Below are 14760 nucleotides of genomic sequence, written 5' to 3' on the forward strand. Positions count from 1 at the left end.
GGCATTGGCAATCAGCAACAAAACATGGGGCCATGAAAACTAGGATGCAAAGTTTTGGGGGGAAGCAGAAGGGGCTGGGATGCAACAATGATACCAAAAACCAGGACAGCCTTCCCCAAGCGTGAACTGCCTGCTGTATCTGATCATATCTTCCCATGCTTGTCATCACCATGATGTCACTGTGTCCCATCTCCCCTTAGAATACCCACCATCCCCAACTCTTATTCTCACTCCCCAAGCATTATAGTTCATGTATGCCTTAGGAACCCAGTCTCATCAATTGGTACCAGTTTATTTAGAATCACATTTAGTGTTCTTGTGGTAAACACTTTATCTACATTATGTAATGAGATGGGTCAATATGGTTTTGGACAAGTTGGGTCATTCCTCCTGTTAGATAGCAATTACAGCTCCTTTCCAAGAAAAAGGAAGTTCTTGAATATTGTTGCATCTCATTTCTTATCAGAGTTAATATTTTGATCAGAATTTCCTGATTATATTCTTGCCTATCAGAATCTACATTTCATGAATTTATAGGTTATTACCATTCATCTTCTAAACCAGAGGTCACCAACTGAGAAAATTTTGGTGGTCCGCAGCACATTCAGGTGGAGGAGCTGCTATGGGGTGACCAATGGCCAGTTCTATAACTAGAACTCTGGAATATGGGACCAGCCAGGCAGCTCATGATGGGGCTGAAAATCTCTGCCATAAAGGGAGGTACGTGCAACTTGCAACTTTGCAGATGATACAACATGCAAGGAATAGCACAGCCCTCGCTGGCCGGAATGAGGTAATAGTGCAGGGGGGGTGGCGGTGCAGGTAGGCCGAAGCAACGGGTGTCAGCAGCCCGCAGTTCTTTCTTCCCCCTGCTGTGGCTTCCTGTTGGCTGAAACCACCAGTGGCTGGCCCAGCCCCTCTCCCTCCCCTCACCGTCACTCCTCGCCTGGTCTGAGAAGGGAAGGGCGGGGGATGGAGATTCACTCCATATTGCAGACGGGAGTGAAGCTTCATCTCTTGCTGGGTCTTACAGGCATTTCTTCTGGCCTTTGTTAGTGCTCCATGCACCTCGGTCTCTTGGGAAAACACGTGATTTCCTCTCAGCCTCAAGACACTGGCCTGGCTGTTTCTCTCCGTTGCTGTTGTTGGCGCCTCCATGGCCTGCCCACTGCTCTTGCAGCACAGTTAAATTTAGCGCACTTCACAACAGGGGAGTCGGCATCCCCTTCACCTCCTGGAGCCCATTACAATGCTGGGTCAGCTGCAGCTGGGTCCCAGAAGTTTCCCCAAGCCACTGAGATGCAAAAAAGAGTGTGATTCAAGATGAGGTTTGCAAAAAGAAGCAGATTTTATTTTTGCCCAAAAACAAAATACTGGGTGAAGCTATATCCAGAACATACATACAATGCAGGTGAGGAATAGCCACACACTGGGGAAGGTATGGAGTGTTTTTATACCTTCAGTCATCAGTTCAGTACCCAATTCTGGCCCCATTGCCCATCCCTCCTTTGGCAGTGCAGCAAGAAACAGGGGGGTTGAGTGCTTAGCAACAGAGGGGCTGGGTGTTTAGCAACCCCACTTCTTGAGATAACCACCAGGCGCAGAGTGATACAGAAAAACAAGTAAGGAGCAAATGGCAGAGGCAATTCTAATTCTTAGCAAAGCAATTATTACAGAAGCAAAACAGCAAGTTATTATTATGTCCCAGTAATTCTACTTATTTTACTAATATTATGTTCTTACATTACCATTCATCTTCTAAACAACACATGAAACATAGACAATACTGGATTCTTTGTTAAATTGTGCCTCTCAAAATGAAGACAATTCAAGACTAAAAACAACTTGTTATAGTTTTTTGTGTCAGATCAGCGTAACACAGCACAAGTCTTGTACGCCATGGGAGTGAAGGTAAGTCCAACAACAGGGGTCAGGTCCAGATCATCTTTAGATGTCCCTGGGGGTGGATGGAAGGTAAATTTCTGCAAGAGGTTGGTAAAGAAGAGGAAGAGCTCCATTTTGGCAAGGTTCTCACCTGCACATACCCTCTGACCTGGAAGAAAGAATACATGGCCAAAAAAAGAGAGAGATTTATGTTTATTGGTTTCTTAAACTATTTCACAATAGGATTTCGCAATATTCTTTGGTCATAGAGAGATCAGCATACAAGAAAAAAAGATAACAGATCAAAGATATGGAAAGAAGTAAAAATGCAGTAAAGGAATGGAGACAGAGAATTTTTCCAACTAATAAATGGTAGCAGATTTCTGAATCTGAAAATAAAGTCAAAAAATTAATACCAAAACCAGTAATGCCCCTCTTTCAACTATCTAGGTACCATATTTGATTAGTCTTGCAGATGGAAAACAGGTTTGAGTATAATCCTTAAGATTTTTGATTCCCAAAGAGAACAATTAAAATATTGTAGGGTAAGGTGCTTCAGATATTCATGGAGCCAAGATACATGTTGGGATGAGTGGGTTATTACTCCATTGGCCATAATCCAAAAATAACTTCATGGGGAAAATTTTAGGCCTCTCCAGGGCATCTAGTTCTTTGAATAGAGAAAACTTCAGAGAAAGGCTTTTTGAAAAGGATACTAATAAATATCCAATTGTGGTGTAGTCACCTAAATTTTCATCCTGGTGCCATTGCAGGTAATTTTCAATTTACAAAAGTTCATTTAGTGACCCTTCAAAGTTACAATGTCCTTGAAAAAATTGACTCATGACAACTTTTCACACTTAACAACTATTGCAGCATCCCCATGGTCATGTGGTCAAAATTTAAATGCTTGGCAACTAACTCATATTTATGATGGTTGCAGTGTGCCTGGGTCACCTTTTGAGACCTTGTGACAAAGAAAGGCAATGGGGAAGCCAGATTCACTTAACAACCAGTTCTAACTTAACAATTGCAGTGATTCACTTAACAACTTGACAAGAAAGGTCATAAAATGGGGCAAAACTCACTTAACAAATTTATCACTTAGGAACAGAAATTGTGGGCTCAATTGAGGTTGTAAATCAAGGACTACCTATACAATTAAAACTCTGAGACCTCCCCTAGAATTTTATGAATATTATCAATTTGCTTACATCCCATTGGCAGCAGACTTGAAGGAAGATTTGGTAAGCACCAGTAGTGGGATTCAAATCCCGACGCTACCAGTTCGCTATTGGGAGTGTGTGGCGCTTCTGCATATGCACAGAGCATTTTTGATGACATCTGGGTAGATGGGTAGAGCTTCCCGCCACCGCCACTACCGATTTGCCCAAACCGGGGCAAACCGGGAGCAACTCACCACTGGTAAGCACCCTGTTGAACAGCATCTCTGTCCCTGGGTGGTCTGTCAAGGGAAAAACATTATTCACTCTGTCCTTCACTGCCCAGCTTACAATGAAATCAGGGCCAAACTACAGTCAATAAGTGAGCTCAAGGGCTTGTATCTCAAGGGTTTGAAAGCATTAGAAATCAAGATGCTAATTTTGCTTTGTTGTCATTTAAACTTAGAAATAAAAAATTTAAATGTACTTAATTGAAGCCCTAGTTTAATTTTAATCCAGTCCCTTCTCTCTCTCTCTTTTTTAACTATCCTATTATATTTTGCTTTTTTGCATTTTATACTCTGCTACATTGCTATGACCTAAGAATAAAAGCTTAAGAAATGCTAAGAAAAGCTTTTCTTTTAAGAAGACCTAAGTTGTGTCTGTCTGAAGGCCCCAATCAGCAAAGAAGGCTGAAAGATAAGATTCATCCTGGACTGCCAAAATGCAGAGATGCTGACATTGAATGCAGCAGGAATAACAATAACTCATGCCCAGAGTTGAGGATTCCCCTGGCAGACTCAGAAATCAACATAGTAGTCTCTCTCTCTCTCTCTTTTTTTTAAACAAGTTTTATTGCCCCCCCCCCACACACATACATTTACCCACATCTTTTTTGAACAGAGTATTGGCCATATCTTATCTTATACAATTAATCAAATTCAAATACATTTTACTCAATTACAGTTTTTGCCAAAATCTTTTTCCCCCTTTTCTTTTATCATATCTCAATATTTCTATGCTTGCTTACATAAACAACATCTTCATTTGCCCTTAAATTCTAATTATTGCTATTTATTCATATTTATTCTCTTTTATTCTTTAAACAATTCATTCTTTATCTTATATTTGTTCGGAGTTGCCATTCTTCCATTTCATCTTTTTTATTGTACAGCAATCTTTCTCCTCAAACCTACTACCTCTCTCCTTTCTTTCCTTCTTACTTTCTCTTCCCCTCCTCTTCTTCTCCTCCCTACCTCCCCTTCCTTTCTCCTTCTTCTCCTTTTTTCCTCCCTCTCTTACCCTCACTCCTACTCTAATTTCCCTTCCCTTCCTTCCTCCCTTCTCTTCCTTCCCTCTCTCTCCTTCCTTCTTCCATCTCTCTTCTCCTTCCTTCATCCCTCTCTATTGCTGTATTCATTTTTAATTTTATATTTTCCACTATGGAGTCCAGGAACCCTGGTCTTTCTTTCATTTATCAAGTATATTTCTCAAAATTTCCCCTCATCTTTTTAATTATTAGCAATATATTTCATCTTATTCCATTTTTTTCTTTTAAATCTTTACTTAAACAATCTTCCAATCCTTAGACTTTTTACTTTTAACAATCTATTTTTTCTACTTTATTTCTTACAAGTATATCATTTGCTATTTTTCATTTAACAGCATTTTCACATACAATTTCTACAACTAGCATCCTTCTCTTTATTAACAAATTAACATTTTCATGACTCGTAACCATTTTCTCTTAGTCTCTCCACCATTCTTTTTCTTGATGTTTTCCTCCCTTTCTCCCATTTCTTTACCTTTTTCTTTTTCCTTTTCTTATATCTCCCCTTCAGCCTTTTCCCCTTAATTTTAACTCTATTACTTTTCATTCTCAATCTTTCCCCATTTATTTTTCTTCTCTTCATGTTTGAGATGTATTTTCCCATATCCATTTTTATTCTATCACTATTGAACCCAGTGTAATCATCTTTATCTTTTTTTTTCAATTATTTCCTTTTCAATATTATCTCCTTGTTTCTCTTGCTTCTCATTCATCTTTTCTCATTCTTTTTTTTTTTGCAATCTAACCAATCCTTTGCTTCTTTATTTTCCTTAAATGCCTCCCTTATTTTTTGAAACATCTCCCTTAGTGTCTCATATTCATCCTCCCAATTCTCCATATTTTCAATTTTAAAAGGCTAGGATTTTTAAGCTTATTCTTTTCATTTACATATACTTCAGGATTCAAAGTCCATATAATATTTCTTTAAAAGAAATAATGTCCACTTCAAATATTTTTTTTATTAAATTTTTATACCGCCCTTCTCCCGAAGGACTCAGGGCAGTGTACAGCCAAAAATAAAACCCACAACTATATGAAAGTTAAAAGGTAATTTAAAAATATTAAAGAATTTGGCCGAAAGAGCTAAAATAGAAACCACCCATTAAAATTTACTTGAGCCAGCACAGTTTTAGTCTTTGTCTCTTTAACCTTGCTTCAGCTGCACCAATATGCACTCCCACGCCTCTCTCTCATGCTCCTTCCACCAACAAATGTCTTTTTCTGCTTCACTAGTCTTCTAGCAAAAAAATATCCAATTTATAATCTACAGGAATGCTTATTTTCTCTTTTCCAAATTAAATCCTTTATTGTTTAAGAAAAAGTTTTTCTGTCTCCTTTTTCTTTTTCTTATTCTTATTTTTTCAAATCCAATTATAAATCCAGGTAGTAGATTCCTTTTAGGGCTTTAGGTTTGATTTTACAGTTCCTTTTCTCTCTCTCTTTGCTTAAGTTCCCCCTCTAGCAGCTGTTTCTCCGATTCACAATTTCCATAACAAAATAGCCATCTTGCAATACTCAAAAGCATTCACTCTTTAAATTAAATTCTTCTTCTGTTTTTATTTCTATCTTCTTTACCTTGTCTTATCCCCCCCACTCCCAAATCCAGTTTTAACTCAAAATGGAAGATTTTTTCCAGGCTTTAGGTTTAATTTTTAAAGTTCTGGGTTTATTTTATTTTTTTCTCTCCACTTTAATCTCTGTGCTAATTAGCCGCCAATCTCCGCTACAATCTCTTCAAACTGTCAAAAAAATTTTTCCTTTTATTTGTGAATTGGCCCATTACTCATCCGGTGACAATATTCCATTCAATTACCATTTATTGCATTTCCTCTTTCAGATCGTGGCCGTTCTGGCTTGTGACAGTTCCTTAATGGCTGCCTTCCTTCGCCGACAGGTCGAAGACTAATGCCAGCACTTCAGGGAACTTGCTCATTCCCTATCCATGCCAGCCAGTGTCTTCTTTCTTTGCTGTCTCCACAAGACAGCTATGATCCCTGGGGATCCCCAAAATCGGCTAGGATATCGGTGTTCTCCTGGACACCCAGAATCCACACCGTATCACCTGATGCCAGCCAGGCCTTCTCTTCAACATAGTAGTCTCTCAATGAGCCTAGCCACACATATTGTCCATGAGGCCTAAACTTTGTCAAAATAAGGTCTATGAGATCCAGCTTTTATCAATTGTTTTCTTTTCAAACAAGGTGTTAAGGATTGCCTTTTTATAGAACATAATCTATGACATCAGAGAATCTTACCTGCAGAAAATGGCATGAATGCATCCCTCTTCACAAATTTTCCTTCAGAGTCAAGAAAATGTTCAGGGTAAAATTCATGAGGTTTCTCCCACTGAGATTCATCATGGAGAACAGAAGTCAGCAATGGAAGTATGTACATTCCCTAAAAATTGAAAGGATAAAAGCAATATATGAAAAGGAGTATATATTCTTAGTAAATGGCTATATTATATTATATATTACTAGCTGAATAACCATGCTCCCCTATGAAACTATGTGATCAGGCTTGATAAATCAACTTGAAAATTAGCTTGAAAATAGCTTGAAAATTAATGATTAGACTCATCTCCTATCCTATCCCCTTCTCTCCTCAGGCTTGCCCCACAAAAGCCTCCCCATCGTATCCAGGGGTGAAATGCTCCCAGTTTGGACTGGATCGACCGATCCGGTAGTGATGGTGGTGGGTGGTTCGGAGGATCGGTAGCAAAAATCCCTGCCCACCCCCATGCCCAGCTGAGCCACGCACTCATCAGAGGCTTTCTTTTTACTTTTAAAAGCATTTTTTCTACAACCGCTTTGGCCGAAAAAATGCTTTTAAAAGTAAAAAAAAACCTCTGATGATCACGCGGCTCACCTGGGATCATCAGAGGCTTTTAAAAGCATTTTTTTCTGCAACCTCTTAAGGTTAGAAAAAATGCTTTTAAAAGTAAAAAAAAAAGGTGGCCATGCCCACCAAGTCACATTACCCCACCACCACCAAGCCACGCCCACAGAACTGGTAGTAACAAATTTTACTACCCCACAGAAGCCTCTCCTATCCTATCCCCTTCTCTCCAGAGTTATTTTCAGGTTGGAGGGGGAGTAGAAGTCTAACTAATTAGCATCACAGTGTGCTAATAATAATATAAGAAGTACTAATGATCTGATGGTCATTTTGAAAAATCCTTTCTTAGCAAGCATGTAGAAGCCAAGAGGAACAAACGTGCCAAATTTCAAGTTTGCAGGCTTTATGGTTCTGGAGATTTTGTGGTCACGGCGTGAGTGGTTTTCGCTTTTATATACTGTATATATATAGATAGATTACAGTGATTTTAAAAATATTATTGGGTCTGAAGCAACATTCAATGTTAAAATATTAAAACTATATTGTAAAAATTGTATTGAAAATATATATACTGATTTAATTATTGTGCACGGAGAAATGGACAGGTTCAAAAAATTAAAACATCAGGCAGTTTAATAGATTATCAGTTGTACCAATTCTAAATAGGTCTTAAGCTGTATTTTACATTATACCTTAAACTTGTAAACTCGGAATGGAGGATCCAAAGCAAATAATAAAGGCTTGCTGAAGGGAAGCAGTGGATATAAAGCAACAAGGGAAGAGCAAAATAAAATAAATAATAAAATAAATCAAGAGAGAAAAGCATTTCTCATAAATCAAGAGGTGGGGGCAGTTTGGGAATGTCAGATATCAAAGAAAAACATCTGCCTTTGGCACTTAGAGAGATGCATTTATGAGTGTTTTTTTAAAAGGGATAAAAGGCTGTGTGGCCTTATAGCTCTATAGATCAACTTGATTTAGCCCATTCCATTCATTTAAGGACTGGTTCTTCTACCACACTGTACATGATAAATTAGATGTTATGCAATGCAGTGATTTTAGACTGATCGCCTTGGGGATGAGAAAGCCTTTGAATGTTATGTCCATGATTGTTGCATGTGGCAAATTGGATGGAGCAATGTCAGCAAACCTTTGAACTTCATCAATGTAAGGCATTTTGCTTGGTGGTCTGTCTGCAACTGAGAAACTCCTATCTCTTTTGCAATTATTTTTTCTGTTGTATTTTTTCCAGTTACTTTTTTAACCTCTTGTGTATTTTTATAATGTATGTCTCTGTTTTGTTATTTTTCTTTTTCTGTTACTGTTACTATTTTAAAGAAAATAAAAATAAGTAATAAAAAATCTTGTATGTTTAAAAAAAGGTTAGGCCTTGTCTAATGCAGTGATTTCAGACTAATCACCTTGGGAATGAAGAAGCCTTTGAAAGTTACATCCATGGTGGTTGCATGGGGCAAATTGGTGGGAACAATGTCAGCAAACCTTTGAACTTCATGAATTACTGCATCGGTATAAGGCAATTTGGTTCGGTCTTCTGTCCTTGGCTGACGAACCCCAATCTCTTTTGCAATTTCTTCTTGGACTTTACCTGGGAGAACAAAATGACAAATATGACTCCTTGTTTGATTTTTGTTTTAAATGGGAGTTTTTACATTCTAAATTCTGAATGATATAGTAGTTATTGACTGTGATACTTGGATCATGGCCCTTCAGACAGTCACTCATGCATTAGTCATTTCATGAATGGACTATTGTAATCTGTTATATATGTGGCTTTCTTGAAGATCTCTCAGAGGTTATACCAAGGCCAGTATGTGACAGCAAAGATAACATTTTTGTGCCTCATTATATCCATATGAGCCTATTGGACTAGCTATAGTAGACTTCAGAGTGCAATTAAACTACTAATAAAATTGGGCAAATAGACACAGTTTGGGTCCATCAATTAATGGTGGGACGTGCTGTTAAATGCAGAAATCAGCATTACCATATAATAAGTGACACAGAGAGCATGAACAAGAAAAAACAGCAGATTTATTAAAATATATATATAAAGCTATATACATTTCAATCTTTTGCAAAAGGATTCCCTCCCGTAGGAGAGAACCCAGACCACTTTGATTACACGGTTTAAATACAGTTTTCAGGATACAGAAGGTATAGCGGTTTACGAACCGCTATACCTTGGACCCCTTACCATGTTCCACTCACACCCTCGCCGGAAGGAGAGACTGAGCACCATTATGAAGGAGCTGAGGGACTTTCTATATCCCAACAGAGAAGACGTAACATCATTTCCGATAACCACCTGTAACGGGACCAGCTGTCGTGAGAGGATGGTTGGTTATTAGCCTCCGTTGGGGAAAAAAGAACATTGGACCTTCTCCCTGTTGTGAGAGGACAGTGGAGTCCAGCCCTATAAATGGATATTGTATGATCTCTTATGCTCAGTTATCCCTTTGGACTATGATAGACTCCCGGACTGGCCTCCCTTTCCCGTCCTTGATCCGGTTGATGCTCCAGAAAGCTGACCTTCTTGCACTGCAAGACTCCCCCCTCTCGCAGGCCTGGCCCTCCACATTATCGAGGGCCTATCTTGATGATGGGCTTTGGGACCCCGAGAGATGGCATGCAGCGAAGAGGGGGTTGAGGGGTGTTTTATCGGGACTTTTAAGGAAAATTTTAAGGGGACCCGGGAGGAGGGGAGGGGGTTGTAGAGATGGACCTGGGGGGTTCATATAGCCACCGGGCAGGATGATGGGTCGCTTGGGCGCAGCAGAGGGAGCACGGAAGGAAATTTGTCTGGGAAACAGTGGAGTGTCGGGAAGGGCAGTGCAATTGAAACAGTGAGTGGGAGGGTCAGATATGACGGGTGCAGGGGACCACATCATGTTCTGGGGGTACGCATACGCTGTCTACGAGCGATTGCACACACCGGCCCCCAATGCGCGACTCGGGTCCTGGGTTGCACAGAGCCTCAGGCCCTGGGTCCGCGGCTGATGTTATGTAATGCCAGGTCGGTTGTTAACAAAGCCCCCCTCATTTGTGATCTTATTTTGGAGGGGGGTGCAGACCTGGCAGGTATTACGGAGACTTGGTTGGGCCACGAGGGGGGGGTTCCCCTCGTTGAAATGTGCCCACCAGGTTTCTGCGCATTTCACCAGCCAAGGGCTCAGGGGAGGGGTGGGGGAGTGGCGGCGATTGTTAGGGAAAGTCTTAGTCCGAGGGAGACCACTGTTCCTCAGATAGCCGGCTGTGAGTCCCTCCTCGTGAAGTGGGACAGTGGGAGGCAGACGGGTTTGCTGACAACGTACCTGGCTCCCTGCCACATGGTGGAGACCCTGCCTGAGCTGCTCGACGTTATCGCTGGGGTGGCGGTGGACACCCCCAGACTTATTGTCATGGGGGATTTCAACCTGCCATCTGCAGGTGAGGCGTCTGAGGTGGCTCGGGAGTTCATGGCTTCCATGGCGGCCATGGACCTGACCCAATTAGTTCAGGGCCCCACTCACAAAGGGGGACACACTCTGGACTTGATTTTCGTCTCTGGTCAGTGGTTGAATGATCTTGGTAGAGGGGACCTAGATATCAAACCCTTGTCATGGACAGATCATTCTCTTCTTCGCTTGGACTTTCCTGCCACTTCCCCCCACCGCAGGGAGACGGAACCGATCAGATGGTTCCGTCCCAGGCGCCTGATGGACCCCAAAAGGTTCCTGATGGAGCTTGGGCCATTTCCTGAGACTCTGGCACACGACTCGACTGAAGAGCTGGTGGCCGCCTGGGAGAGTGTGGCTGCCGGGGCTTTGGACCGGGTTGTGCCTTTGCGGCCTCTGACCCGATGCCGACCTCAATTGGCTCCTTGGTTCTTCGAGGAGCTGAGAGAGATGAAGCGTTGGAAAAGATGCCTAGGGAGCATTTGGAGGACTAGTCGATCCGATTCCGACCGGACACTGGTGAGGTCTTATATCAAGACCTACCTAGTGGCGATAAAAGCGGCAAAATCTAACTATTTTTCCGCTCTTATCGCATCTGCAGAGAACCGCCCAGCCGCTCGGTTTAGGGTGACCCACTCCCTTCTTCGGGGGGGAGTGCGGGAAGATCCCTTGCAGGGTCGAGCTGAGGATTTTGTGCAATTCCTGCACAATAAAGTTGCTCGGATTCGGGAAGGCTTGGACTCCGACTGGGTGAGACCGGGGGAGGAGACGAGGGTAGGTCTTGAGAACACTATCTGGGAGGAGTTTGATCCTGTGGTTCCCAACGATGTGGACATGGTTCTGGGTAGGATTAGTGCCACCACATGTTTATTGGACCCGTTTCCCTCCTGGTTGGTACTGGCCTCCCGGGAGGTTACACGAGGCTGGCTCCAGGGGATTATAAGTGCTTCTCTGAGTGAGGGTGCCTTTCCCGCTGCCTTGAAAGAGGCAGTGGTGAGGCCCCTCCTCAAGAAGCCTTCCCTGGACCCGGCTGAATTAGCCAACTACCGTCCGGTCTCCAACCTTCGTTTTGTGGCGAAGGTTGTTGAGAGTGTGGTGGCACGACAACTGCCCAGGCACCCGGATGAAGCTATCTATCTGGACCCGTACCAGTCGGGCTTCAGGCAGGGGTACAGCACTGAAATGGCATTGGTCACGTTGGTGGATGATCTCTGGAGGGCTCGGGACAGGAGTTGCTCCTCTGTCCTAGTCCTGTAAGATCTCTCAGCGGCTTTTGATACCATCGACCATGGTATCATGCTGCAGCGGTTGAGGGGGTTAGGAATAGGGGGCACCGTTTTGCAGTGGTTCTCCTCCTTCCTCTCCGACCGCTCGAAGTTTGTGTTGACAGGGGGGCAGAGGTCGACTTCGAGGTGCCTTGCATAGGGAGTGTCGTAGGGGTCAGTCCTCTCGCCCCTTCTGTTCAACATTTATGTGAAGCCGCTGGGTGAGATCATCCGTGGTTTTGGGGTGAGACTCCATCTGTACGCTGATGATACTCAGCTGTACATCTCCACCCCAGACCACCCCAACGATGCCCTTGATGTGATGTCCCACTGCCTGGAGGCCGTGCGGATCTGGATGGGGAGAAATAGGCTCAGACTCAACCCCTCCAAGACTGAGTGGCTGTGGTTCCCGGCGTCGCAATATAGTCAGCTAGCGCCATCGCTAACTATTGGGGGTGAGTCTTTACCCCCCACAGAGAGGGCTCACAATCTGGGTGTCCTCCTGGATGCATGGCTGTCTTTAGAAGAACATATGACGGCCGTGGCCAGGGGGGCTTTTTATCAGGTTCACCTGATCCGCCAGTTGCAGCCCTTTCTGGATCGTGATGCCTTGCGCACAGTCACTCACGCCCTTGTCACCTCCAGACTGGACTACTGCAATGCTCTCTACATGGGGCTCCCCTTGAAAAGCACCCGGAGGCTCCAACTGGTCCAGAATGAGGCCGCGCGGGTGGTTATTGGCGCAACTCATTGTGCCCACATGACACCCCTCCTGCGCGAGCTGCACCGGCTCCCAGTGGCCTTCCGGGTGCGATTCAAGGTGTTGGTCACCACCCTTAAAGCGCTCCATGGCATTGGACCTGGATACCTTCGAGACCGTCTTCTGCCACCAGTAGCCTCCCACCGGCCAGTCCGCTCCCACAGAGAGGGTCTCCTCAGGGTGCCATCGGTCAAATTATGTCGGCTGGTGACACCCAAGGGGAGGGCCTTCTCTGTGGGAGCCCCTGCCCTTTGGAATGAGCTGCCCCCAGAAATTCGTAAAATCTCTGATCTCCGTGTATTTCGCTGTGCCCTCAAAACCTTGTTGTTCCGCCAGGCTGGGCTATCAAGGTAAAGATTTTAATTGGGTTTTAAAAATGGGATTTTAAATTTGGGGTTTTAAATTGAGCTTATCATTTAATAATTTTAATTTATTTTAAATTCTGTCTGTCTTGTGCTTTTAATCAGGCTGTACACCGCCCTGAGTCCTTCAGGAGAAGGGCGGTATAGAAATAAAATTAATAATAATAATAAAATAATAAGAAGCCCGATACAAACGGATACAAATGGTCCACCAGGGAATTGGTTTCAGATCTTATATAACATATTTGGCACATGTTCCGCCCTGGAAATTCCCATCCAACAATACCCTTCGAAAATATCCTACACAGATGTTTACACAGATGTTTCCATGCTAAATGGTATCGTCATTTGTGGACTTCCCCTTCTGGAATGGCTAGGCCCCAGACAGACCCATTTCGGAATTTTACCAGAACATCCATTTCCTCAAAAATATGCAGCACATATCCTACAAAATAAGCATCACAGGAATAACACATTCCTTTCTCATGTCCTCACTACCACCTTATATAATCAGGGTATATCAGGTAAAACATGGCGTTTAAAATGGCGTTACTCAGGTTATGCTTTTTACAGGAATAATTCATATTTCTCTCACGTGCCTTCTCAGAACCCATGCCTGCCCTTTGGAACGATACCCACTCAGAAATCCAGACGCTGGCACTCTGACATTCAGAAAACTATTTTTTAAAAAATAAGTTTTTATTTTATTTTATAACATATAAAAATTCCAATTTCAATTGAACAATTTGTTCTCTGGATACAAGTCAATAGTTAAAGTGTTTACAACAGTATTCATTACATTAGTATCAAATAATAACAATAATATTTGTTTAACCAATTTAGCATACCTTCCTTATACCACTGATCCTTCCATATATTTCCCTGTTTCTAGCTCCTGTTTTTCTCAGCTAATCATTGATAAATTAAGTCACAAGTAAAAAAAGTATTCAGTTTCTTGCTTTTCCTTAATTAAAAGTGTTAGCCTATCCATTTCTGCACATTCTAGTATTTTTTAATCACATTTTAATCCATTGGGATCTCTTCACTTTTCCATTGTTGTGCAAATATAATTCTAGCTGCAGTCAGTACATGTAAAATCAAATATGCATTCCCTTTATTGTACTTGTCCGGTAAAATGCCTGACAAAAATGTCTCTGGTTTCAAATCAAAATGCTGTTTTATCATTTTTTCCAGCCATGTATGTATTTTTGTCCAATATTTTTTTGCTTTTGGGTATGTCCACCACATATGCCCTTTGGAACGAACTGCCCCTGGAAATACGTACAATCTCTGACCTCTGAGTTTTTCACTGTGCCCTCAAGACCCTACTGTTCCGAAAGGCGGGGCTGTCAGGTGGGTCCTGAGAGTGTTATCTGGGAGGAGTTTGACCATGTGGCTCCCGAGGACGTGGACAGGATTCTGGGCAGGCTTAGTGCGGCCACATGTTTACTGGACCCGTGTCCCTCTTGGTTGGTACTGGCCTCCCAGGAGGTTACACGAGGCTGGCTCCAGGGGATTATCAATGCTTCTCTGAGTGAGGGTAACTTCCCCACCACCTTGAAGGAGGCGGTGGTGAGGCCCTTCCTCAAGAAGCCTTCCCTGGACCTGGCTGTATTAGCAAATTATTGTCCTGTCTCCAATCTTCGCTTTTTGGCAAAGGTTGTTGAGAGTGTGGTGGCGTGACAGTTTCCCCGGTTCCTGAA

At 42.7% G+C, this 14760-nt stretch overlaps 1 protein-coding gene and 1 pseudogene across 3 annotated transcripts in view; one reads left to right on the forward strand and one right to left on the reverse strand.

Annotated features, from left to right (window-relative positions):
- Positions 1 to 1324: 1324 nt before the first annotated feature.
- Positions 1325 to 14760, reverse strand: part of LOC117674491 (cytochrome P450 2K6-like) — a 91526-nt gene continuing 78090 nt past the window's right edge. For all 3 annotated transcript variants that reach the window (XM_034432539.3, XM_034432538.2, XM_087882247.1), the window contains 3 exons: positions 8637 to 8821; positions 6633 to 6774; positions 1325 to 2053 (listed from right to left, as the gene is read on the reverse strand). In XM_034432539.3, coding sequence (XP_034288430.2) covers positions 1869 to 2053; positions 6633 to 6774; positions 8637 to 8821 — 512 coding nt within the window. In that variant the 3' untranslated portion in view covers positions 1325 to 1868. The remainder of the gene's footprint in view (positions 2054 to 6632; positions 6775 to 8636; positions 8822 to 14760) is intronic.
- Positions 9432 to 11070, forward strand: LOC148116697 (uncharacterized; annotated as a pseudogene).

The sequence above is a fragment of the Pantherophis guttatus genome, chromosome 1, assembly GCF_059756535.1.
Source record: "Pantherophis guttatus breed Tessera chromosome 1, ASM5975653v1, whole genome shotgun sequence".
Taxonomy (NCBI): Eukaryota; Metazoa; Chordata; class Lepidosauria; order Squamata; family Colubridae; genus Pantherophis; species Pantherophis guttatus.